Raw genomic sequence first — 25683 nt, 5'->3', positions numbered from 1 at the left:
AGGATGCTGCTGTTTAACATGCATGCACAGAAGTCAAGTACTGTAGAAGTAGGATACTTATCCATCTCAGAGGGTAAGGTAGAATTCATGCAAACCACATGACTTTAGACTTGTACAGGTGGAAGAAGACCATCTCTTCCCTGGTTTTGGTGCAGCTGCTGAATTCCTACAGTGATGCTGCTCAGTTAGGTTTAATAAGGCAATCTAGCACCTGATGCTTAGAAGATCCAATTTGCACACTCTCAACTAAATACCATTGACTCTTAAGGTGTTTCTCCTTCTCAGCACTACATTGCCTACCGTTACAGGCTTGCCTGCCATTTCTACCTTAGCACCATAGGAAGTAGTGGTGAGCAGATCAGACAGATGAGGAGACCATGAAATGAGAGGGAAGGCTAGATGGAATAATGGGGGCGGGGTGGGTCTCAAGTCTTGAAGAACTGAAGGTAGAAAAGAGAATTTGAGGTATATGAATCTAGAGGTAACACATAGGGGACTCTCTTAAGTAGCCTTGAATGTTTGGGGTTAACAAACAAGAGTTCTTTCACACACATGAAAAAATACTGTCATTTTCTTTTGCATGTTTCTACTTTGTTCTGCAAACAACATGAGGACACAGCTAAGTGAGGGCAGAGAAAATGTATGTAATGGGTGAAAACAGATTTTACCAGAAAAGCAGAGTTAAAACTCCTACTTTTGAAAAATGCACCACTAGAATGTACTGCCCACACGTAACTACTGTTCAACCACTTGTGACTGTGACACAGAGCCTCAAACTATGCAACACACCTGCTGCAATGCCTGCTGTTTGATGGCACATGTGCAATGAAAGATTTTGCAAAATACAATAAATGAGCACAAGCATGTATAACAAAATAGTAAAATGTAGTGTAGAGACACAAGATGATGATGATGATGATGACGACGACAACCTCGGGTCAGATTTATAGCTCCTCCAAAAATTGTACCAGTTCCCTCCAATATTATTCAGGGGTATTGGTTCAGTATTACCTTAAAGCAAAGAATGCCACCTAAATGAATAATCAATAATATATATGCCTTAGCACTTAGGTTCCATCTGAGTACTGATGTAGACAACTCTTGTAGCTAGCTTGCAAAATGCAACTGAAAGATACCACACACTACTATAATTAGTACATTGTTCCGTTATTAATAGACAGTAAGAGAACTAACACACTTGTTTGTTTGGCTTGAAAACATTCTATTTAATTCATACAAATAACTACTAAATAGAAAAAGTAGATTAAAACAAAATAGTTATTTTTTCTGGCAGAGTTTAAATGCACATTATATAGCTTAGAAGAAAAATGCATTTTCCCCATGGCATTCGTGACCTAAAACTCTACTGACATCTTCCATTGCTTTCATTTCTATATCAGTAGGATACTAGATGCAGTGTCATGTGGGTAATGGCTATATATGTTCTCCATTTGAACTGAAAATATTTGTTACAGACCACACACCTACAAATGTGAAGCACTTAAAATGTGACTATCAAGTTGTAATATGATGATACAGAAAACAAATTTCTGTGCCAGGTTATATTGTGTTACAAAAAAGATTTGTGTAAGAAATCATGAAAGAGGCCACATAAAAATAAGCTTTAACTTTATACACTTATTTCAGCTTTTTAAAAAACTGACAAGTGCACTAGTAATAAATAATTTGCAAGTTTTTTATAAACAAGAATTTCCTAATGTTCAGCATTACTGTAAACTTCAGTACACATGTAAAATGCAGCTAAAAAAAATCTGACAGTTACCTTTTCAGTTTGCCAAATTGATTTCCTATATTTCAGGCATAGATCAATGGAGTACATAACCAATCATATTTTTGGCAAGTCATATCTTTAAAATTAACAGTGACAGTGCAAGTAAGGAATGCAAAGAATTCCTAGTGCAATAAAGAAGAGAAGCACAGGCAATATTGCTGATTAAAATTTCCCACTTCCATGTGTTTACCCTGGGAGTGACTAGGAGACATAAAAACAAAGAATAAAAACAAACAAAAAAGTCTATTAAAACCATTGTTTAATGCCCTGATCTTGTCTTAGAATTTCTGTCTTCCTTCAGGCCACTACCTTTGAAACAGTACTTCCACCATGAGTCTGTGTAGCTTGACCATTCGTGAAATGCCCATTGAAGTCAATGAACAAAAGTTCTTATGGTTCCACTGCCTCCCAAACAGATGACTAGGTAAGAACTTCTGCCACTATAAAGAAGCCACTTGGGACCCATTCTAAAACTTGTCAGGCCAGAACACTTCTGAGCCAGACAAAAGCCTTCCATCAGGATTGCTCCATGAAAAAAAAAAGTGTCAACAGTCAGCTTTCAGCTTATCTAAGGAATTATCAATTTTGGTCAAAGTCTTTTTGATTCGCAGGGCTGTTAGTCTTGCTGATGGGTTTTGATACCAGCATTCTTTCATCAGTTTGGCAAGGGATGTTAATGTCTGGAAAGAGAATAAAAACAAAAAAAGTCACAAATCACAAACCAACGACCTTCAGAGACTTTACTTACTGCCTGATTAATACTCCAAGATTGAGAATCTATAGTGCAGTTCATTGCCACCTAAAAAAAAAAATCTGGTCCTCAAACACAAAAAAACTCTACAGATGTATGAAGTATTGGATACATAGAAACTATCCAGCATTTTAGGAAGATGGGGTCCAGAGGATGCACTGGCCAGATGAAAACAAGAGATGATGTCAAACTCGGATAGTTTTAAACATTCAAGAATACAGTTTTACTAACAAAATACTTCTTCTTGTATTTATTTTCAGCTTAACTTTTTCTGTAAAATCAATGTAGAAGTCCAGTAACAAATACAGGTACTTTTCTGCTTCTAAGTTCAATACCCAGTGCAGCTTTGCATTACCAGGAAATAACTGTCTTTGGTGGCAGCACAGCCAAGGACTATACAACTATAATATTTTGTAGGTCCTGGACAAATAATGCCCACATGCTCCATTCCCTCATCTACACTACATAGATTTAACCATAAATTCTACCACTTCAGAAACAGAGAAAAAAATTGAGATTTTTGAGGACACTACTAAATAGATTCTGGTGAAGAAAAAGAAATAAAGGAGCTCTAAAACAGTCTATGCCAGAAGAACGAAGGAGGAGATAATCTGATGTTTCAAGACATGAACTTGGACTTGCACACTTACTGGGTCTGAGAACCATCTGTTGGGAATGTTTGGCCTTTGCTGATCTACACAGACCACTTTTCTCATATCTTCAAAACTTGGGTCATTAGGAACCAAATCATAGAATGGTGGTTTATAGTCTTCTACAATACCTAGGAGACAAAAAGGCTTATGTTAGCACACTGTTGTTTTAGTATCTTCATCAGTAAGACAACACTGCTACACAGAGGATGAGGTTACATGATTTAACCGACTGAGACATGCAATAATCTTTCAGAAAAGGATGGTGTGGAGTGCTGAACAGCTATTACAAAATGGAATATTACCACCATATCTGTAGCTTTGCATTTTAAGATATTAAATCAGTGCACAAGAAGCCTGAGAGGCAAACAAGAATCATCTCTATTTTGTAATTGGAGAAGCTAAAAACACAGAAAAACTAGCTAACTTGCCCAAGGCAGAGCTACGATCAGAACTCAGAAGTATTACAGGAACTAACACAAGCATGATTATCTACCCACGCTGCTTCCTAAATCACTATGGGTGGAAAGCTAGTGAGGTTCTCACACATGAGAGAATCAAATGACAAAAGGTTAAGAGGACTAGATAGCTTTTAATACAAGATACTTTCCTGATGGCACTCTCAAACAAAAGCCATTGTTTACTCCTGGTAAACAACTCAAAAAGGTAAAGTCAGTTTTACTTAAGCACCTGTACAGTAACTGTACATTTCCTCTCCTGACGTATTTAATAGAGTTAGGCATTGTTAATCACAGATTTAATCACTTTCAATCACTTATAATTGTATTAATTGTATAAACTGACTCTTGTGTCCTTGTGAAATGCATGTAAATTCACAAAATTTCCAGACAAGTGGGATTTCTGTTCAGAAATGATGAAGAAAAATTATTGGCCTTGCTGGGTAATCGCATGCAGTCATGATACATGGAGAAAGACAAAACACAATTAAGTCTTTTTGCACCATCACACTGCCATCTCAAATAAAGGTATAGCTCAGTTACACATATACACACACACATACACATATATTGTTTTTAAAAAGTCACATGTCATCACAAAGCCAAGTTACTATATTTCTAGGAAGAAGTAAAACTGTAAAGTTGATTTCAAAACTACAGAAGCTATAGGTGACAGTAATATAGGTAACAGAGTTACAATAGCATGTACATACAAGCACACACCTGTGCATGTACGTGTGCACGCGCACACACACACTTTAAATCTACAGCTTAGAGCTGGCAATAGCTAAATAGAGCCTTCTGCAAGGACTCCAGCTGTGTTCAGTGTTGCCCAGCCATACTGAATGGTAGCAAGAGTTGAATCAGCTTGCCAGAGCTGCAGGTGATGTGGGAACACCATACAAGGGAGGGTCGAGTGCCTCTGCTTTTTGTGTCATAACAGACCCACAGTATACTTCATTTCATCACTGCATTATTGGATTCATCCCTTTTGAGAGATAAATCATACACACGTTTCCTTAACACATGAAGAAAGACAAAAAGCAACGAAGTCCTTATATACGCTCAGCCTGTTGCTTCAAAGGAAAGTTGCTTACGAAATGCTGCTTTTTCTCTGGAGATATATATCAACTGACCTGACTCAAACTCAGGTTTGGCTCACTACTGCTGAGCAAACAGGCTTCTTGCCAAATGGGCTGTCAGAAGTTGTCTGAAAAATACTGTGGTCAGTGTGTTTAATGATGGGTACAGTGACTGTCCTAGATAGAATCATGTGCTGTAGAACAATAGAAACATGAAAGGTAGTGAAGGGGGTGTCAGTTTTAGCAGACATGATGGTCTCTGTGGACTGGCTAACCGTGGACTGGGTAAGTAGTTAGTTGCAGGGTAGGGATATGTAGTTCCTGTTCAGCACAGTTCAAAACCTGCATATTATAGGCATTCATGCACAAAGAAATCAAAGTTCATATTGGGTGGGATAGCACTGTAGTGCTGCTCATCCTGAATTCAATGTTCTGGAAGTCCATGAGATGCTGCTGGATAACCTGAAAGCTTCTGCGTTAATGAAGTTTTATCAGTGAATTTTCTTGGTTTTCTAAATGGGAAGAGAAATGTAATTTGTAGGAATCAGTGAGCTTTAAAGCAGCTTTTAGGTAGATTTGCAGCTCAGATGCTAGAGCCGTTAGGTAAAGGACTTTAAGATATCCTCCTCTCACCCTGTACCCTTTGGTATGGAATGGAGGCTATGGTCATACTTTGAAAAGGTCAGGAGCGTGCAGCTTTTAACAAGGCTGGTGAGACATGGGCTAGGTCCTCCAGCCCTAATAATTTAGCTCCATGTTGGTTACAACAACTGCAGGCACGTCTCTCTCCTCTACTCCCTTCCACTGTCCCTGCGCCATTCCCGGATCATGCTCTCCACCCCATCACAAGCAATCCCAACATATTAGTGTTTTAGAAGCCATTGACATTTTAAAACAGAATAGTAGAAAAAAATTAGCATTTTAGAAGGTATTTGTACGTAAGTGATCCTTGCTTCTGGTGCCCTCAGCTGCCAAGTACCTTCATTGCAAGTAGCAACCTGGATTATGTAATCTAAACAGCCTGTTAGACAGCCCCACTACATCCCTCTACCTATGTGGGCTCTTCAAGCTCTGTTTTGGTCATGCTTTTCAAGCCAAACACCTGACCCACTGAATCAACAGTCTCTTTCTCAGAGGTGTGAAACAGCCTATTCTATTCTGAGCTGGAAGACCATCCTACAGATATGAATGTAGCTCATAACAGCACTGCAAGGTGTTAACTACTCTATTCAACTCAACCCATGTTCTTAATCAAGGGGTGATCAAAATATGGCCTGCAGGCCATCTGGCCTGCCAAGCATTTTCATCTGGCCTGCGGCACCCCCCAACAAATTGTACCCCACCCAGCCCTTCTGCCCACAAGGGTGGGAGCAAGGCACCCATAGACTTCAAAGACATTAGGGGCTAGAAGGGACCTAGTGAGATCATCAAGTCCAGCCCCACCGCCATAGGTAGGAAGTCAGCCGGGATCAAGTGATCCCAGCAAGAAAGATATCCAGATATTTCTTTAAAGAGTCCAGAGTAGGTGCTTGCAGACTCTGGTGGAGTCTGTTCCAAACCCTGGACACACGCACCACAAAGAACTTTTTCTTACGTCTAGTCTAAATCGACCTTTCTGGAGTTTGTGGCTGTTAGACCTTGTTACCCCTTGAGGAGCTCTGGTGAACAGCTATTCTCCCAGATCCTGATGTACCCCTCATATAGAATTGTAAGCTGGTAGCAAGTCCCCCCTGAGTCTTCTCTTTTCCAGACTGAAGAGTCCCAAATCCCTCAGCCTCTGCTTGTATGATCTAGTGCCTGGAGGGCAGGCCGTACAAGTGGCTCTCCTCTGGACTCTCTCAAGCTTTTCCACATCCCTCCTGAAGTGGGGGGCCCAAAACTAGACACAGTACTCCAGCTGCAGCCTCACCAAGGCCGAGTAAATCGGGAGGATGACATCCCTGGTTTTGCTTGAGATGCATAGCTAGATGCACCTCAGAGTTTGGTTTGTGTTGCCAGCCACAGCATTGCATTGGTGACTCATATTCATCTTGTGGTCAATCAGGACCCCCAAGTATCTTTAAAGCCATGGTGCTAGCAAGCGTAGCACTGCCAAGCTTGTAAGTATGTTGATGGTTCTTCCTATCAAGGTGCAGCACCTTACACTTCTCTACATTGAAGGCCATCAGGTGTTGGTCAGCCCATCTTGAGAGCATGTCCAAGTCAGCCTGTATCCCCAGCCTGTCCTGTGATGTGACCGCCCTCGCCCAAAATTTGATTTCATCTATGAACTTTGCCAGTTTGTATGCGACTCCTGACTCCAGATCGTTAATGAAGATGTTAAAAAATACAGGCCCAAGTACCGAGCCCTGAGGGACTCCACTGGTCACCCCGAGCCATGTTGATTTGCTCCCGTCAACTAGCACTCTTTGGGTTCGACCCCATAGACAGTTACTTAGCCATTGAAACATAAGATGATCAAGGCCACAGTTTCCTAGCTTAGCCATGAGGACATTGTGGGAAACTAGGTCAAAGGCTTTTTTGAAATCCAGATATATGACATCCATGTCATCTCCCTGGTCTAGGGCTCATGTCACCTGGTCATAGGAGATGAGGTTGGTCAGGCAAGATCTGACAGTCACAAAGCTGTGTTGACTGGCCTTGAGAAGCCTGCCTTCCATTAGTTTGGTGTTGATGGATCCCTTGACAATTTTCTCCAGGATTTTTCCAGGGATGGATGGCAAACTGATTGATCTATAATTCCCCAGGTCATCCCTCCTTCCTTTCTTGCAGATAGGGACCACGTTGGCTCTTTTCCAGTCTTTGGGGACCTCACCCGAGTGCCACAAATTTTCAAATATCTTTGCCAAGGGGGGTGCAAGGATGTCTGCCAGCTCCTTCAAGACTCTCGGGTGCATTCTTTTTGGGCCCGTGGACTTGTGAATGTCATTTCTCAAGGTGTTTCCTCACCTGATCTACATCAATTTTGGGCCTGCCACCTGCTCCCAGGCTGGTTCGTTTCCTTTCTGACAGTGTGATCCCCTTGGGAGGGTGAAAAACCGATGAGAAAAAGTAATTTAGGAGATTGGCCTTTTCTTGGGTATCAGATGTCAGCTGCTCCATTTGATCTTGCAGAGGCCCAATGCTATCTTGTGTACACAGCCCCAAACATACCCTACTGCACCTCGCTCCAAACCCTGTGGGCAGAAAGGCGTGGCCCAGCCAGTGCGAAGCTTCTGGGCAGGCTGCTGCGGCCCCTGGGGACCTGCTCCACTTCCCCGGCCTCCTATTTGCTCCGGGCAGCAGGCAGGGAAGTGGCAGGGGCGGGGCTGCAGCTGGGCAGAAGCACAGATCGTGGGGCTAGCAGCAGTGCAGAGCCCCCGCCCAGGGGGCAGTGGTAGCTCAATAGCTCAGCTGGGCAGTTTGTGGGTGTGAGGGAGGATGCAGACGTGGGTGTGAAAATGCCCCCCCCGCCCCCCATGGTATGGCAGGCAGCGGCAGCACCCCCCGCACATCCCCCCCATACACACACCTCACTCTACCATACACACACCCCACAATATACAAAACTAAGAATTTATCTTTGAGTTATTATCCAATCACCTCATATACACTATGCCAGAGGTTATCAACCGGGGGTACTCTGAAAGGTCCCAAGGGGCACACAGAGGAGGGTGGGGATGGAGCGCTGCCACCCCGCACCACTGCCTCACAGGAGCAGGGCGGAACAGACGCCGCACTGCCACCACTTGCCACAACCCTGCTCTGCATCTGGCGTGCACCCCCCCACCCCTACCCTGACTCAGTGTCTGGCTGCTCGCCACCCCACCGTCACCCCCAGGGGGCACACTTACTAAAAATGGGGCCACCAGGGCTACATTTATTTTAAAAGGTTGAAAACCCATGCACTATGCAGACACAAATCATGACAAAAATACTTTTTGTAATAATAAAATTCAAATATGTTCTAGTAGGTATTCGACTTTTAGTGTATGAGTTCTTTTTTTTTCTGGTTCTAAGATAGCAACCCCGCTCCCAAAAGGAGTATTTTGGGAGGGCGAGCAAAGGGAGGGACTTCCAGTGGCAAAGGTCAGGGATTGGGGGGTGGGGGAGGGAGACTTCCAGTCCATAATGTCAACCAGGGGATGGGGCAAGTGTCAAAGGAAGGGGCTACCCACACAGCCCTCAACAGCTCAACAAAAAACTCATTAAGCAGCCCTCCACCTGAAATAACTGCACACCCCGTCTTAATCCCTCTCCCAGTATCATTCCTGTAGGTCAGTCTCACTCACGGGGTGAAAAGCAACCTGTTTAAATTTGCTGATGATACCAAAATTTGGGGTGAGGAGAGCACACTAGTAGGGAGAGAAAGATTGCAGCAAGATCTGGATAGGTTACAGGGGTGGGCTAACATAAACAGGATGCGTTTCAATACTGACAAGTGCAGGGTGCTGCACTTAGGCAGCAGAAACCAGCAGCACACTTATAGAATGGGAAACTCCCTTCTTGAGAGCACGGAGGCAGAAAGGGATCTTGGAGTCATTATTGACTCCAGGATGAACATGGGCCGACAATGCGAGGTCACAGTTGGAAGGGCTAACCGCACCTTGTCGTGCATCCACAGGTGCATCTCTAGCAGGGCCAAGGAGGTGATCCTCCCCCTCTGTGCGACTCTGGTCAGGCCACAGCTGGAGTACTGTGTCCAGTTCTATGCGCCCCACTTCAGGAGGGATGTGGACAACAGTGAGTGGGTCTAGAGGTGGGCCACCCGCATGATCCGGGGACAACAGGGCAGACCCTACAATGAAAGACTGCGGGACCTAAACCTGTTCAGCCTTCACAAAAGAAGGGTGAGGGGGGACCTGGTGACTGTCTAGAAACTCACTAGGGGGGACCAGAAGGGTTTGGGAGAGACCTTGTTTCCCCTAGCGCCCCCTGGCATAACAAGGAATAATGGACACAAGTTACTGGAGAGTAGGTTTAGATTAGACATCTGCAAGAACTACTTCACAGTTAGGGTGGCTAGGAGCTGGAACCAACTTCCAAGGGAAGTGGTGCTGGCTCCTACCCTGGGGGTCTTTAAGAAGAGGCCTGATGCCTACCTGGCTGGACTCATTTGAGTCCAGTTTTCCTCCCACCCAGGCGGGGGGATGGGGTCGGACTTGAAGATCTACAAGGTCCCTTCCGACCCTACTTCTATGATTCCCCACCCCCACCAAAAATAAATAAATAAATAAAAACCTTGGAAGGGAAAGGTAGCACATTGTGCTTTACCAACTCTAGATTTCCGCCAGGGGTAGCCTGTGGATTGACAGGCCTTGGACACATGCCACTGTGAGCCATTTGGTATTTAACATGGAAGACAAGAAAGTCTTTTGGAGACTGTCAGACGGTACATTGCCATGCAAGTAAGGAAGGCAGAAATCCCAAATCTTTATTGGAGGGGTGCATTGATACATCGGTTCCATGTCATATCACCATCAATATAAGAAAAATTGACATTATCGGCAATCAGCTTTTTTTTTGGCTGACGTGGCCGATAATGTCACTGATAAATGCCCCATGCATGTGCGCAGCTGCACTGCAGCACACAGGCATCCAGGAGCACAGCATACAGTTGGTAAATTTGTTGTGCGAGAAAGGGCAGGGGGAAGCAGATCAAGGCCCCCGCAGTGAGGGTGGAAGTGGGGCTGGGGCAGGGGCAGGCACTTCCCAACCAGGGTGGAGCTGGGCATGGGACAAAGCTGCAAGCAGCTCGTCCAGGGAATACAAGGGGAGGGGGGGAGCTCCCACTGCTTGACATACCTCAGGAGGGCATGGTGGACATGTATCCCCCAGATCTGTGCACAGGGCAAGGGCAAGCTGCTGCTGCGGGCCAGGGCTGCGCCCAGCTCTTCCAGCAGAGAGGCTGAGCTGGACTGTGCTCAAGGCAGGAGGCAGTGGTGCTGGAAGTGGGAGCAACAGCCACCTCGAAATTCACCATAGCCGTCACTCCCAGTGCCACTGCTGCTTGTCCCAACCGCAGCCCAGCACATCCCCTCTGCCTGAAAGAGCCCAGTGCTGCCCCTGGCCCAAGCCTGCAGTGGCAGCTTGCCCTCACCCCATGCACAGATCCAGCAGGCACACCTTCCCCCCCATGTCTTCCTGGAGTGCATGAAGTTGTGGGAGCCACACACCCTCTCCTCACACCCCCTGGATGAGACATGACTCCGTCCTGCGTCCTGCTCCACTCCACCTGGGCAGCACATGCCCCTGCCCCAGCCCCACTCCCTCCCTCACCAGGGAGGGCCTCAATATGCCCCTCGATCTCTTCCCTCCCTCCTTCCCCAACAAACTTACCAGCTGGACACTGCTCTTCATGCTGTCATGCCACATACTGGCAATCAGATTAGCATTGGCTGTTATGGCTCATTAAAATCGGCCATCAGTATCAACCCAAAAAATCTGTATCAACGCACCCCTACTTTTTTTAATGGATTTTTTTCTTTTCTTATTCAAATGCACTAGGAGGGGTAAACATTAAATAACATTAAGTAACATTATGGGTGTAAAACAGGACATACAAAATACAAAGGTGATTCCTTCAGACAGTTGTTTCAGGATTCTCCGTAACGGAGCAGTAAGAGTGCAGCCAGGTTGTAGGACTGACAGTTTGAATGATAGACAGGATTTAATTGATATGCCATATGTTTTCAAGTCACTTAACCAGACTAATGCTTTGAACTTGCCTAGTCCAAAGATACTAGAACTTACAGGTACCCACTACCCCCACAAAGGTACCCAAGTACTATAACCTCCTAAGGGTTGGGGTAGCTCGTGGAACAACTCTCTAGTGCCTCCTGGCTGGAGAGCTGACCTGTGTAGCTCTCCAGCTGAGGGCAAGAATGCATGTATGGTCCAGCTCCTGGATAATTTTCCCATTGCTAAGCATTTCTCTGAAATTCTTACCAGGAGAAATGAGCACCTGTCTATGGCCACTGTTTTAAACCACAGACCAGGCCTAAAAAGGATATTTAGGGTCCTGGATGACTAACACTATTTACCTTTAACATTTGCATTATGCCTACAAAAAAGAGTTCATCCCACTTTAGAATGGTGAAAGGATTCAAATATATCAGGATGCAATGAAGAGGACCAAAAGAGAAAACTAAAAGCTAAATTGATTTACAAGGTGACACGTCTGGAACATGACAGAATTCTACCAGTCACATCATATTGTTACCCCAAGGAAGTAATACTGTAGTATTCCCGAATACTGGGGAGCAAGACAGTTTCAGAAAAGAACTTCCCACTGCACATAAAAGTCTCCTAACTTACTTATACAATGCTTCCACAACTAATCTCCCTTTTTCCATAAATATTTTGCTCAATATTAGACCTAAAGAGGCATGGATAAGTTTGAGGTGCAATAGGAGGCCCAGCAATAAGCTACTACATGAAAAGATTGGACAAGCCTCTTCCAAGTCTCCAATTTGGCTTTTATCACCCTAAAAATGTTATATAAGATAATATAAAATGGCACACGTGGCAAAAGGAAGAAAGCCAAATTCTGCGGCAACCTTGGATCATTTAAAAGGATCCAAGCACAACATCAAAGTTGACTTGTGTTGTACTTAATGGGCTTGTAAATTCAATTCTACTTCTAGTCCATAAGGCCATTTTAACATCATTAAAGACTGGCAAATACTGTACAAAAAAAATAAAATATCATAAAAGTACAAATATAAGAATAAAGGTAACTGGCAGGCAGCAAGTTCATGATTTTATCCGATCATAACACTACATTGAAAGTGAAATTGGGTCCGAGACAACTATATTTATATGAGGTTTATTACTAGCTTTGATATGAATATAGAAAGGCAGGTCTAATACACGCATGAAGTAATACTAACCTAAATTTGAGATACTGAGTTAAGCATATTTTGTTTTATTTCCAAGAAGAACATTCATTCCTTCCCCTACCCGCAGCCAACTCCCAGTCCTGGCTGCCAGTCTTTTCCAGTGAGTTCCAGAGGAATTCACAAAGATGCATCCCCAGATCACCCGACAGCGATACCCAGTTCACAATGAGGGCAATGTAAAACTTGTTTTAACTGGAGTTTAAAATATGCATGGGGGAACAGTTTTACAATGTCTGAATGTAAAAGTTCAGAGAGCCATCAAATACTAGAAAAGTGATTTTGTTAATTTATTTTCTAACTGTGATCTAAACTTATATTTTCGGGCAAACTTTCTCTTTATCACTACAAATACATTATGGGTTTAAGTTACTATTTTCATTTAGTCTTCTAATTCAATATTTTCAGTTTACAATGATTAAAATTAACTGTCACTTATACTTAACAAATATGATGCGAGAAACATGAGCTAGCCTTTACTCTATGAAAACAACTTTAAAATGTTTTAAGCTACCAACCACAGTCAAACTTCATGGACCCACTGGGATCACTGCTGGCTCCAGAACAAGTGCTGAATTATGCCAACCCAGCATGATAACCTCTAGTCCACACTATCATAACAAAATTGTCATTATGAACTATGACATCCTTCTCTTATCCACTTCGAAGAGGGGAAGAAAACAAGCCTCTCAATAGGTAAAATACCAATCCTAAATGCATGGAAAATATAATTCCTAGCATGCCAGGACCTGATTCAAAACTGAAATATTTTAAAATTTCCCTATATGGGAACCAGTTGTTTGCCAACTGAATCAAAGTTTAAAAATTTATCTGTTTAACTGCCTCTATATCAGTTAACTGTTTAATCGATAGCACAGAAGCTTGGACACGGGTGCTGCTAGGAACCACTCCTGGGGCCCTTTGGGGGAGAGGAGGAGGCAGCAGCGGTGGCAAGCCCAGCCAGACAACACAGCCCACAAGAAGCCCCATACTGGGAGGGAGGGAGCACCTGTGAACAAACAGCTAATTGCTTAATTGATGAGTCATTAGGCCACCTGCTGTTTTCTTCTTTAACATCACAGGCTATGGGTACTAATTCTGTTCATCTCTCTTCCTCCCCACCACCTCACTCCTCCCTCCCTCCTGCCCTGCCTGCCACCTTCTAGTTCCTGCTGGGGCACTGAATGGCTTCCCTTCACAAATAAACATATCTTTGCACAAAAATACTAGTTGAAACTGCGAGGATTATTATGTGGTCTTCATTCTCTGTAATGTATAATGATAGTCAGCAAGATTAGAATATTACAAATATGAAGTAAATATACAAGCAAGAGCGCTAGGGAAAGGGACAGTGTCAGATGACAGGCACAAAGACTGCTGAAAAGCCATTATATTATGCCCCCCCATTACTCTAATCAACAACTGAGAAGATGAGCAATGAGGGGTGCTGACTCTTCCAAATGATCATTCAGACAGAATAGCTTATTTCACAGAAGGGGTGGCCTTTAAGAGCTGAAATACCCAAATAAGTCAATGTTTACAAAACAGGAATGTACGGTTTACCATTCTGATTCAAACCATTAACACAAGGAGCCATGTATCCAGTGGTATGCCAGAAGACTAGCAAATCCATAGTATAGAATCCGCTATGATTCCAGATTCAGCCCACGGTGCCATTCAGCCCGCCCACAAGGCTCCCCTCCCCACAGGTCCAGAAGGTTAGAGAGCAATGGCACTGCTCCCCTGCTGCCAAATTTCCAAGCCCATGGAGAGCCCTGAGCCTGGCACACTGCATGGAGTACCAAGCTCAGGGAGCTGGGCCCAGGGCCCAATCTTAGCATTCAGAAGACAGGAGGGAGCACTGCCAAGCTTCCCAGGACCCAATCCCGGAAGGCAGGAAGGAGCAGTGCTGAGCCCCTCAGGACCCAATCCTGGCCCACGAGGATTGGAAAGGGACAGTGCCAGGCCCCTAGGGACCAACTGCAGCATGTGAAGGCAGGACAGAGTGGCACCAAATCTTTGGTGCCCAATCCTGGGGCACAGAGAAGAGAGAGGGCAGCACTGGGTCCCCTATGGAAGCTGGGTAAAAATCCTGATTGGTTAACTCACATTAAAGCCTATAACCAGGATTCTCAATCAGTGTGCCACCAGATCTTTTGAAGGGTGTTGGGAGGTATGAGATATAAGTGAGGTGTTATGAGAGAAGCAAATAAATCTAATATTATAAAAGCCTAAGTCTGTCTATCTGTCTGTAACACTTTATTTGTGCTCTGATTGGCTGTTTCAGCAGCCCGAGTGCCCTACACAGACAGGGACAGACAGCAGAGCACTGCCATGATAGTGGGTACTGAGGGGCCAGAGGGGAGCGGGGCTCCTTGGAGACACGGGGGATGACAGGGCCTGGAGCGCCGCCATAACGGAGGTGATGGAGCAGGGGGGCACTGGCCTCACCCCACCCACCCCCTGGATCTGCTCCTTGGAGCCAGGGGCCGACGTCCTCCACAAGTACACCTAGCAGGCAGGGGAGGGAATGGGGCCCGGCCCAAAGTGGCGGGGGGAGAGGGGGGAAACAGCCCCCACCTGAAGTAGTAGGGGGAGGTGGGGAGTGGCCCAGGCCCCAGCCTGAAGTGGTGGTGGGGGAATGGCCCTGGACCTGGCCTGCAGTAGCGGGGGGGGAGGAAGCAGGCCTGGCCCCGGCCATAAGCACCAGGGGGAGGTGGGGTACAGTCCTGGCTCCAGCCCTGGCCCGAGGCGGGGGGGAAGGGGGAGAGTGACACAGGCCTCTGTCCCCACCTGCCACCCCGCCATCATTCTTGATATGCAATTGGCTAGTTAAGCAGATAAGCACAGGTTCAGGCTTGTCCCTGCCTGGACAGTGCACTATCCCAGGGGTGGGCAAAATACGGCCTGCGGGCCAGATCCTGCCTCCGAAGCCATTCTATCCAGCCCGCAGGGCCCCTAAAAAAATTTTGAAAATCAAGTTATCTGTCCTTGGTTTCTGTCAAAACTGACAAGAACCAGGGGCAGTACGATCCAGGGGAATCCTCTGCAGGATCCCGGACCAGCAGAGCCTGCCCAGCTCCACCCCCCCAGCCAGAAGCGCCTCGGCCTCATCCTGACACTGCCGATGGCCCTGGCCCAGCAGGAGTGGTAAGGGATGGGGCCGGGGCCACTGGCAGCCCTGGAATGAGGCCGGGGCCGTGGACCTGTATGGGCCCCAGCCCCGGCCATGTGCTGCCAGCAAGCCCGGCCCCAGCCGGCACCACCGCTGCCAAGCCGGGGCCATCAGCAGCACCTGGACAGGGCCAGGGCCGGCGACCTGCTCAGGCCCCAATCCCATCCCAGCAGCTAGCTGGGGCCGGGCCAGTCCCAGGCCCCAGCCATGGCAGTGGTGCCAGCTGCTGGCAGGGCCGGCCCCAGCCCTCAACACTGCCACCACCAGCCCCAGCACAGTGCTGCTGCTGTTGGCAACATGGGGATGGGGATGGGGATGGGGCCCACGCAGGACCCGACCCCATCCTGGTGCTCCCGAAGGCCCCAGCCACATGCTGCCACCAGACCCCAGCCTTGCGGACGCCCAGCCAAAGCCAGCATCACCGCCCCTGCAGGCCTCATCCCGGCACTGGAGACAGGCCAGCTGCAGCCCCAGCCCCAGCTTGCTCCGGGGCCCAGCCCCACACTGCCAGGAGGCCCTGGCCCCAGCCCCATGCTGCCGACAGCCCCAGCCCCACTGCCCACAGCTCTGGCCCCAGCCCCAATGGGTGCAGTGCTGGCACATGCCGTCTGCCTGAAGCCTGGAGACAGCCAAGACGGGGAGGCAGCAGCTGTTTGCTGGCTGCAGCCAGCCCAGGTTCGAGGTAGCTGCTGATAGCCATGGAGCCTGGGCTGCTCCCAGCAGCTTGCTGGGAGAATGGAAGCCTTGCTGAGAGCAGCCCAGGCTCTGTGGCTATCGGCAGTTGCCCAGAACCTGGGTCGGCTGCAGCTGGGAGGCTACAAACAGCTGCTGCCACCCAGCCCCGGCCTCAGCCCCAGATCCAGCCCTGGGCTCCAGGGAGGCAGCAGATACTGGCAATGCTCCCCACTATGCTGCCCTTGCCACCACCTCTGCAGAGCACAGGACAGCACAGTGGGAGGTGCAAAAAGCTGCCTGCCGCTCTAAGCTCCTCACTGCCCTGGCCACACTTACCCTGCAGGTGGGGGCAGCAGCGAGGAGCTCAACCCTGAGTGCTGCCCACGCTGCTCCTGTGCACACAGGGGAAGTGTGACCTGGGCAGTGCAGAGTTTGCTGCAGTAGGCACCTTCCCTGTGCAGCCCCTCTGGGTCACACACACTGCACTTGAGAGTGCCCAGGGGAGGCAACAGGGCCAGGAGTGCAGCGTGTATGAGGACAGCACAGTGGGGAGCACTGCCAGTATCTGCTGCCCGCCCCCGGAGGCCAGGGCCAGGGCTGGGGCAGGGAGGCAGCAGCTGTTTGCAGCCTCCCGGCTACAACTGGTCCAGATTCTGGGTAGCTGCTGATAGCCACAGACCCTGGGCTGAGGGGCAGGGGCAGCAGAGGCACAAGCAGGGCATCCTGCCATGTACCCCCTGCCCTTGTTTTGTTTGTTTTTTCTGGCATGCCAGCACTCCAGCACCTTCCAAGGTAGGCACCGTGGGTTTTTTCAGCACTCTGGTCAAAAACGTTACCTACCCCAGGTTAAATATTAGGAAAAACTCTCTCACTAGAAGGGCAGTAAAGCACTGGACCAGGTTACCCAGAGAGGTTTGGAATCTACATCCTTAGAAGTTTAAGACCCAGGCAGTCAAAGCCTTGGCTGGGATAATATAGGTTGGGATGGTCCTGCTTTAAGCAGGGGCTTGGATTAGATGACCTCCTGAGATCTCTTCCAACCCTAATTTTCTATGATTCTATACAGATTGCCACCGTCGGGTCAGGCCTCTCTTGATTTGCTATCTGGTGCCATGTAAGCCAGTACAGCCTGTTCCATGGTTGAGCTGTTGGCAATTAAACCAGTGCCCCCACCTGGGCTTACCTAAGCGAAGAGGGTGTGTGGATACCCGGCAGGATGAAAAACAAGACCTGTCAAAGGGTGGATGAGCTCCTTGTGAGCCAACAGCCATTTATACCTGGAGAGGAGATGGGTGCCACCAGATCACTCTACCCGAAGAAACACCAATCATGCAAAGCAACTCAACTAGGGTTGTTAAAGCATCTAAGGTGCCCCAGTGGTTGCAGTGGCCTTGGGACTGACTTGATACAGGCTACAGACATAATGTACATGTATCACAATACAGTAGTTTATAAGGTGATATTTAATACACTAGGGATACATGTTGTTTCTTCACCAATTTAAATAACTATTCACAAAGGATTTGATGAAAATTTAATTTAATTTGTTCAAATTAAAATGGCAAGAATTATTTTATACAAACTAAAAACACTTCCCACATATAACTAAAGAATTTCAAATTCAATTTTTTTCTACCCTGATTGAGTTTCTTTGTGAGGCAGGCTGACAGTTTAAGTTAAAACCAAAAAACTGTGAAGTACACCGTAAGTATTGTTGATCCTGTCAAACAGAGCAACATTGCTTACTCAGTCACATTGAAGCCAACACTTTCTCAACTCATGCATGTCAGCTTCTCCCCTTGTCTTGGGTAGTGTTACCCATTGCACAGTTGGTTAAACTACTACCCATCCAACAAGCCTCTCATTAAGACAGTTGGTAACTAGATTCCCAATCCCCAATGCTCAGGGATTGTTAAGAAAAAAATATGCAATTTCAGACAAAGTTCATAACTTAAAGCTGAGCATAACAACCTCATTGTTACAGACTGAATTCTCAAGACATTGAAATGACAAGAACTACAACCCAGTTTCCAAATATTGAGAAATACAATTACTGAATCTCCATGACTCCTTAAAAAAAAGTTTGCCAATAAAATATTGACAAAAAGGATCCATTCTCCTCTTTATAACCACAAAAGGGGACTGCTCACAACTCTTTTACTATCATTTTCTCACTTCTCTAGTTAACCATCTCTTGCAGTCGCTTCATACCTATGTATCATGGTTCAAAAGCCAAGTGTTTAAAGCAGCAAGAAGTCCCAATTATAATTATTACCCTCTCCACAGCAGCAGAACAATACAGATCTTATGAGAAGATGGCTGAAATTCAGACAGCAATATGAGTGCTGCTTCTAGAGCTAATCACAGGATTCTAATTCAATTCCATGGGAACAGGTTTTATTTATTTTTGGCAGATTTAAAGATATGAAGAATTACTCGCAACAGAGCCACTCAATTAGCCCATCATGCTTACAGAGCTCCAAAGGAAGAATTCTCCATGTTAGAATTCTGTTCAAGGTTTCAAACTTTTTTTAAAATACTTTATTCTGGACATCCAATAATCATAGATTCTCATCTGCTGCACTCTTCTCTGAAAGTCTGTTTTGCTTAATACATTACATCACAGGGACAATGTGATATTTGGGGGGTGGGGGGGAAGGGTGCTAGGGCCAGTTCTCTGGCTCCCAGGAATTAACCAGGGAAATCTGGCTTTGGGGAATTTTCCCATGATAGCCACAACTACAGAGGAGCCTTTCCTTGGCCAGCCTTGCAGCATTTAGAGTACATGGAGATAACCAGCTGCCTAAGGGTTATTTATTTATCACACCAATCCTCATCCTGATTAGAACATGACACTTTGATAAAAGAGCTGTTACCTACATTATAGTTAAGATTGCAAATTGGCAGAGACGACTTGCTATGAATGGCATATTTAAACTCGCTTAAGTTAATATTTTTAAAATTAACAGGGGGATAAGGACATGGAAGAACAGAAATGTGTTCATCTCTACTTAGTTAACACATACTGCAACAGGGCAAAATCCTAGTGAAGATCAACAGATTTTTGTATTCACGTGCATTAGACTTGGTTGTCTAACTTCTGAGTGGCTGCGGACCATGGACACTACAGGTACCCCCCTCCACAGGTTGTGCCCCCTGACTCTTGAAGCAGGGGCAGACAGAGGAAGCTGGGAGAAGGGAACAGGAGCCTGGAGATCACAGTAGCAGCAACAACAGCAGCAAGAGCAATGCAGGGAGCAGTGCCCAAGCAGGAGCCCATAGGCCATGAATACACTGTTCATTGGCCAAATGCAGCTCACAAGTCTGTATCTGGACAGCTCTGCATTAGCAGATTTTAATATAGACTACCTGAGGATTGGGGTTTACCTTGTCCTACACTCACTTGCATTAAAACTATAGCTGACTTGTCTTCACTAGGGTTTTTACTTGTTTTTCATTGCTACATGTTAGTTAACATGAGTCTTCACTTTCAAAACCCTTCATAATCCATTTCTTTCCCACCTTTGTTTCATTCGGTATTAAGGGGTCAGCTTCCACAATGCCAGCCTCCACTGGTCTGACTTTCCAACAGGCATCTTCATGCTTTCTCCCATGCTGCCCCTTACAGCTGGCAGGAGTCCCTGTAGACATCCGCAAAGCTGTCTCAGTACCCTTTTTTGGAATGCTTGCTTAAAACTCTTTTTTGCAATACTGTAATATCCAAAAGGAACTTTACAAGCATTAGGCTATGGATGGTGTTACAGCTACCACCAGTATAAATGATGAATGTAGGGTGGATGAATAGGACACAAGCCCCAGGTTCTGACTCAAGAAAGGGCACCAGAATGGCTGCTGCCCAGGCTGTCAGAGTAGAGTGGCAACAGCAGGAAGCCTCACTGATGTCAGGACAGATACCGCTACTGGTGAATGTGCCAAGGAAACCAGCAGCTAGTGGGTTAACAGAGCCATTTTTGGGTATTGCTCCCCAGCCGCCTTTTGCCACTGCCATATTTAACTTTTCTAATCATGCCTGGTGACACCATTCAATGGTAGGGCTCTGTTAACCCACTGGCTACTGTGCTACAAGAGCTCTGCCAGCAGCTGCGGCTCTAACACATCATACAGCAGGTTTGGCTTAGGGTGCAAACCTACCCAGTTATGCCTCTGATGGCTACTGCCATCATAATGACCAACATCACCCCACTGCTTCCTGTGCTTGCCTGTCTGTCTTCACCCCTTATCTTGTACCTAGAATATAAGCTCTCTCTTCTGTATTTATATAGCACTTCACTGACCCTGATCCATGACCAGGGTTCCTAGGCACAATGATAATACAAAACAAGTTAAGAACATACTTTTTCTTTTAACAAAAGTAATTTTGTTGACCTCACAAGCCTTTTGATCAATTGTAGCAGCAGCAGGATTAGGTACAAAGCAAAATTAATACTTATACCTTGCTATACAGGTACAGGCTTTTATGTTCCCAGACAACAACTTTCATCCATAGTATCTTTTTCTCCAACAAAATTTAAGTAAGGGACCAAAATTCTCATCTCTTATCTTTAATCCATACAGCATTTTTTCAGAGAATATAGGTACAGATTCAGAAAGGTACTTAAAGCTTAAACTTAGGCCCATGCTTATCAAGGTTACAGCAAAACAGAACATCAACTTTACCCACATTCATAAAAAACAATAACGCCAAAGTTTGCCCTCTTCCTTCTGAGCCAAGCAGCCAAGCCAGGTTCTGAAACTGTGGCAGGGACACCTGAAAGGTAGGCAATTCCTTTAGGCCGCCAAATAACTCTGGTGTAAAGAATGTGGCTGGCCTTTTGCTTCAGACTCCTTTGCCAATGCAGCAGTGTTCCCAGCAAAAAGAAGTCATTGGAATTCTTTTCCACAGAAACTGTACTCTGAACAAGTACTGCAGTGCCTAGTCTAAAGTATATGTAAAATATGAAGCACATTACTGCATTCTTGGCACTTCCTTTGTCTATTTTATATTCTCCTTTGGATTTCCTAGGAGTTTTCATTTAAAATAAATACCTAAAAGAACATTTGTATGGAATAAAGATGGTGTAAGCCTACCTTTAAGAGGTCAAAAGGCTTCTCAGCTTAAAGATTTTAATTGAAATTGACAATTAATACTTAAGTGATAAATAATTCATCCTCTATTTGGAATTCATCAAAAGTCCCTTTTCACATCAGCCCAGCCAAAACTGGCAAACATTTGTGTCACTGTATTTACTATGCCAAGATCTTCAAACTGGGTAGAAATTCAAGCAACTGGAAAAGAAATGCTTTACAGAAGTACGATGTAACATATGCACTGAGGTGCAAATGCTTTCTGCTAAATTTCCATTTCCTTACCTCTCTATAAAAGCAATCCTAATAAGCAGGCCTCAAATACTTACCATTGCTAACCATACGTCTGGCAACTTCCCAGAGAACCAGTCCGAAAGCCCAGATGTCAACCCTTTTATAAGAATCAAAACAGTCTGCTTGGATGGTTTCGTCCAACACTTCTGGAGCCATATAACGCTTGGTACCCACACGAGGGTTGTTCCCCACATCCAACTGATTAGTGCTTTGGGAGTGCATAACTGCAAGACCTGAATCATAGAAAGCACTGCTGTTAAATCTGTTCTTGTATTATGGGTATCTGTGAATTCAGACTACATACAAGGGATATATACACATTCCATAAACCAAAAAGTTACTTGAAAACAAGCAATCAACTAGGTGCAGCTGTGCAAAGAATAGCTGTGTCAGCTCCAAAGTTGCTAAGTGACAGCAAAAAAACAATCAGTTTGGCCATAGACTTAGACCAACTATCTCTTAAAAGATTACCACCAACCATGTATATTGCACTGTTATAAAGCATTATCATTTCAAGGACTAAGTGTTTTGCAGCCACTGGATGTCATCGTTACTCTAGGCACGTATAACCAGAAGGCATCTGTTACGTAAAGAAAACAATTTTACCCAGAGTTTATATGTATTTATGGATCTTTTGGGTAGGTGGATGTGTCTGAACTGTGGCTAAGGAAGAAGAAAAATACTGCATGACCAATCCAGGAGTTTAAAAAAAGGCCACACACGCACACATGGTGAAAAGTAAACATCCTTAAAGCGATCTGAAATGAGTCAGCCAAAACCACTTTACCTGGTTAGCACAAATCTCCAAAATATTAAAGCAAGGAACATACTGTGAGAGACTAAATTATAGTAAATTTGGGAACGCAAAGCACCAGTTTTCCCATGGTAAACAGAATCACTCCAAATTGAACAGCAATAGCTGTATGACATTACCGATAATAAAAACACTCTTCCCGACTTCCTTACCCAGTTCCGGAAGAGCAACACGTACCAATTAAACTTAACAGGAGTTTATTTTAGCTACATCTTTATAAAGCTTCTACCACAGACTCCTGAAATGTTAAACTCCAGATCGTTACTGGATGCCTGAGTCTTTTGTCAAAACATAGTCTCTGCTTCACACTGCAGAATTTGCAAATACTTTCCTGCAGTTTAAGTGCATTTCAAGTCAATTTGAAGTTGCACAGCAAGTTCTCTCTTTTTTATTACTGAAAAAGATACTATAGCAAGTCTGCTCTTCAGCTAATGTCTCTCTCAGCCCCAGTAAGTAGAAGTAACTGGATCCTTTCTGAATCCTGGAGGTAAACTTAACGGAGCAATTTTCTCAGCAAACTTTGGCAACACAACAGTTTGAGGAATCTGATGATATGATCATTGCCTATCCAAACTAGGCAAAATGCAGGCTTCTCCTGTATAAGATCCAACAGACTGACAGGTCAAGAGTTTAAGGTTCAGGGACACGAGTCAATCTCATTCTACCCTACACACTAAACAGTTTTGCAACCAGGTCAGGGGACAACAGTTTTGTAAGCAGGTCCTCAACATGGTGGCATTTGTACCACTTTTTGACCTCTAGAGATACTGCGCTGTTTTGAATGCATTTGTTTTTCACCTCAGGAGACATGGGTGTTAATCTGAGTTGGGGAAACCAAGTGCTAATCAGGGCATCAAATTACTACAGACTGACAGGGAATGTGTTAGGGACAAGAGGGAAAGAAAAGTTTGAAAACTGTACCAGTTCCATCTCCAAAAACAAATAAGCATTCAATAGGTTACCTTTGGGATCCTACAATGGACTATTTTGTCTGGAAGTCATTAAACAGTGAGGTGACATAATAATATAACTACTTGGGTAGATTTGCTATTGGTTTCAGAAAAAAATGGCATTTAGTGTCCTTCAGCATGCATAAGCTTTGGTCTGCTCTGTATTAGAAAGCTATTGCATTACTATGCATCATTTTGGTTATGGATTTCTTTTGTCACTTCTATTAACTATAAACTAGAATCTACCTGTATTGAGTAACAATCCAATGGAGCAAGCTTAATGTATAAGACTTGGCAATGTGCACATCAGAACAATTTTTTTGTCTAAAGAATTAAGGAACCTGCTCTTAATTTGATTCACTGGCATATGTAGTACATTATATTACCTAAGTCATATACATGGTCATTTTACTGACCATGTTCTGGAATAGGATTTGAGTAATGCACCTCTAAAGCTATCATAAGCTTTGCTGCATTCAGTTTTTATCTGACCACGATTTTCAGATTGTTAGCACCACTGACTTAGAGTACTTGCTAAAAAGGTAGGCACAGAAAAATACTCACCTCAGAATGGGGACGAAGGAAAAGGAAGAGTGTGTGTAAGGGAGGAGTGGGGGGAGAGAAGAGATACCACAAAATAATTAAAAACAGGATGGGCACCAAGAAGGACTTAATTCATCCTAGATGCACAATACCTTCTTTAATTAATCTCCTTCAGAGAAAATGAATGAAGAATGCCCTATAAATAAATGCCTGAGGTTTCATATAAATAGCCATTTTCTCACCATTATAAAATATATTACAGCAAAAATAAGTAATTTCCATTCCACCTTGGTGTGAAAACACCCACCCACCACCTGCAGTATATTTTGACATTTTCAGATAACCTGGTACAGAAAATATGTACAGAGAACTACTGTGGTTGAGTCAAAAGCAAAATAAATTAAATTATCCATTTTCTATTTGCTATATCCTCAGAGAAGTCAACCCTGAGAAAATGGCAGTTATCATTACTCACGGGCAACTGCATTTATGTTGGTCACTGTGGCAAGGTGGGGTCCCTGACTAGCCATGAAGCTAGCTTCCCACCTGCCTCTGGGCACACTGGCTACCTGTCTCACCTGCCACGCCTTGTTGGTAATTAATTATGTCGTTAATTAAGGTGGGAGGCATCCAATACTGGGGGGGGGAAGAGGGGGGCCATACGCAGCTCTGTTCTACCCCTACACTGTGGCCCAAGCCTTGCAGATGGCATATCAGGCGGTTAGCTCAACCATCGCCTTCACCCATTAGCTGTGTCCCCCAACCCTGGGGACCTTTGGCTTCCATAAGCCCTGGCCCCGTCTCAGGCCCAGTTGGGACACCCACACTCCTTAGCTCTTTGCAGGCATCCATTGCAGAGGGCCCCTGGCCCTTTTGACCTTTTGGTCCTGGCCCCAGCATTGACCAGTCAAGTACCTCAGCAGGGTTTTCACCTCCTGCCTGCACTTATAGGTTGGGGTCCCCCATTCCTGGCTCAGGTGCTCCTGGAAGAGTGCCTGGCCCTGCAGGGTCACTCCCCCCAGCAGGCTCAGGCGCCTCCAGAAGCTTACCTGGCCTGCTCTGCTCAGATGTTATATGGTCCACCCGAAGGTAAGGGCTGGAATTAAGGTGCCCCTACTCGCCTTTCACTGGGGTGATCACTGGCCTGGCATTTCCTGGGGCCTTCTGCACCACGGAGAGCCCTACCAGGCCACCCACTCCCGGCAGGGTGCAGTTTTAGGTCATGCCCAGGACCAGGAGCCTCCAGCTCCCCTACAGCTCCTGCCCTTACCTGCAGGATGTTCCAAGCAGCCTTGCAGCCAGGCAATGTTACTGCCTGGCCTGCCAGCAGCAAACTGCCATGTTTACATAGGCAGCCATGGATCAAAAATGGCAGCCGCAATTAAGCGCCTGTTGGCCACTTGGCTTGGCCCTTAAAGTAGCAGGCACCTACAGGCACTGCCAGTCACCAGTCCTTATTGTTCTACATTTGGGTCACTAGGATATTGAGATTTATTCAAAATAGATCCTCCTAAGAAATATCCTTCAATGTGTTTGG

The 25683-nt window shown here is 45.4% G+C and overlaps 1 protein-coding gene across 5 annotated transcripts in view; it reads right to left on the bottom strand.

The window, feature by feature from the left end:
• Positions 1–1185: 1185 nt before the first annotated feature.
• The window catches only part of ACVR1 (activin A receptor type 1), a 114795-nt gene continuing 90297 nt past the window's right edge, over positions 1186–25683 (bottom strand). For 4 of the 5 annotated variants that reach the window (XM_090045683.1, XM_090045685.1, XM_090045688.1 and 1 more), the window contains exons 9-11: positions 21875–22072; positions 3194–3324; positions 1186–2472 (exon numbers count right to left, since the gene is read on the bottom strand). In XM_090045683.1, coding sequence (XP_089901809.1) covers positions 2338–2472; positions 3194–3324; positions 21875–22072 — 464 coding nt within the window. In that variant the 3' untranslated portion in view covers positions 1186–2337. The remainder of the gene's footprint in view (positions 2473–3193; positions 3325–21874; positions 22073–25683) is intronic. The other variant, XM_090045684.1, reaches the window with a different exon arrangement.

Source organism: Crocodylus siamensis, chromosome 4, assembly GCF_052110815.1.
Source record: "Crocodylus siamensis isolate JL-2025a chromosome 4, ASM5211081v1, whole genome shotgun sequence".
In the NCBI taxonomy this organism is placed as follows: Eukaryota; Metazoa; Chordata; order Crocodylia; family Crocodylidae; genus Crocodylus; species Crocodylus siamensis.
The sequence above is the reverse complement of the archived record's forward strand: the minus strand, read 5'-3'. Positions and strand labels throughout refer to the sequence as shown.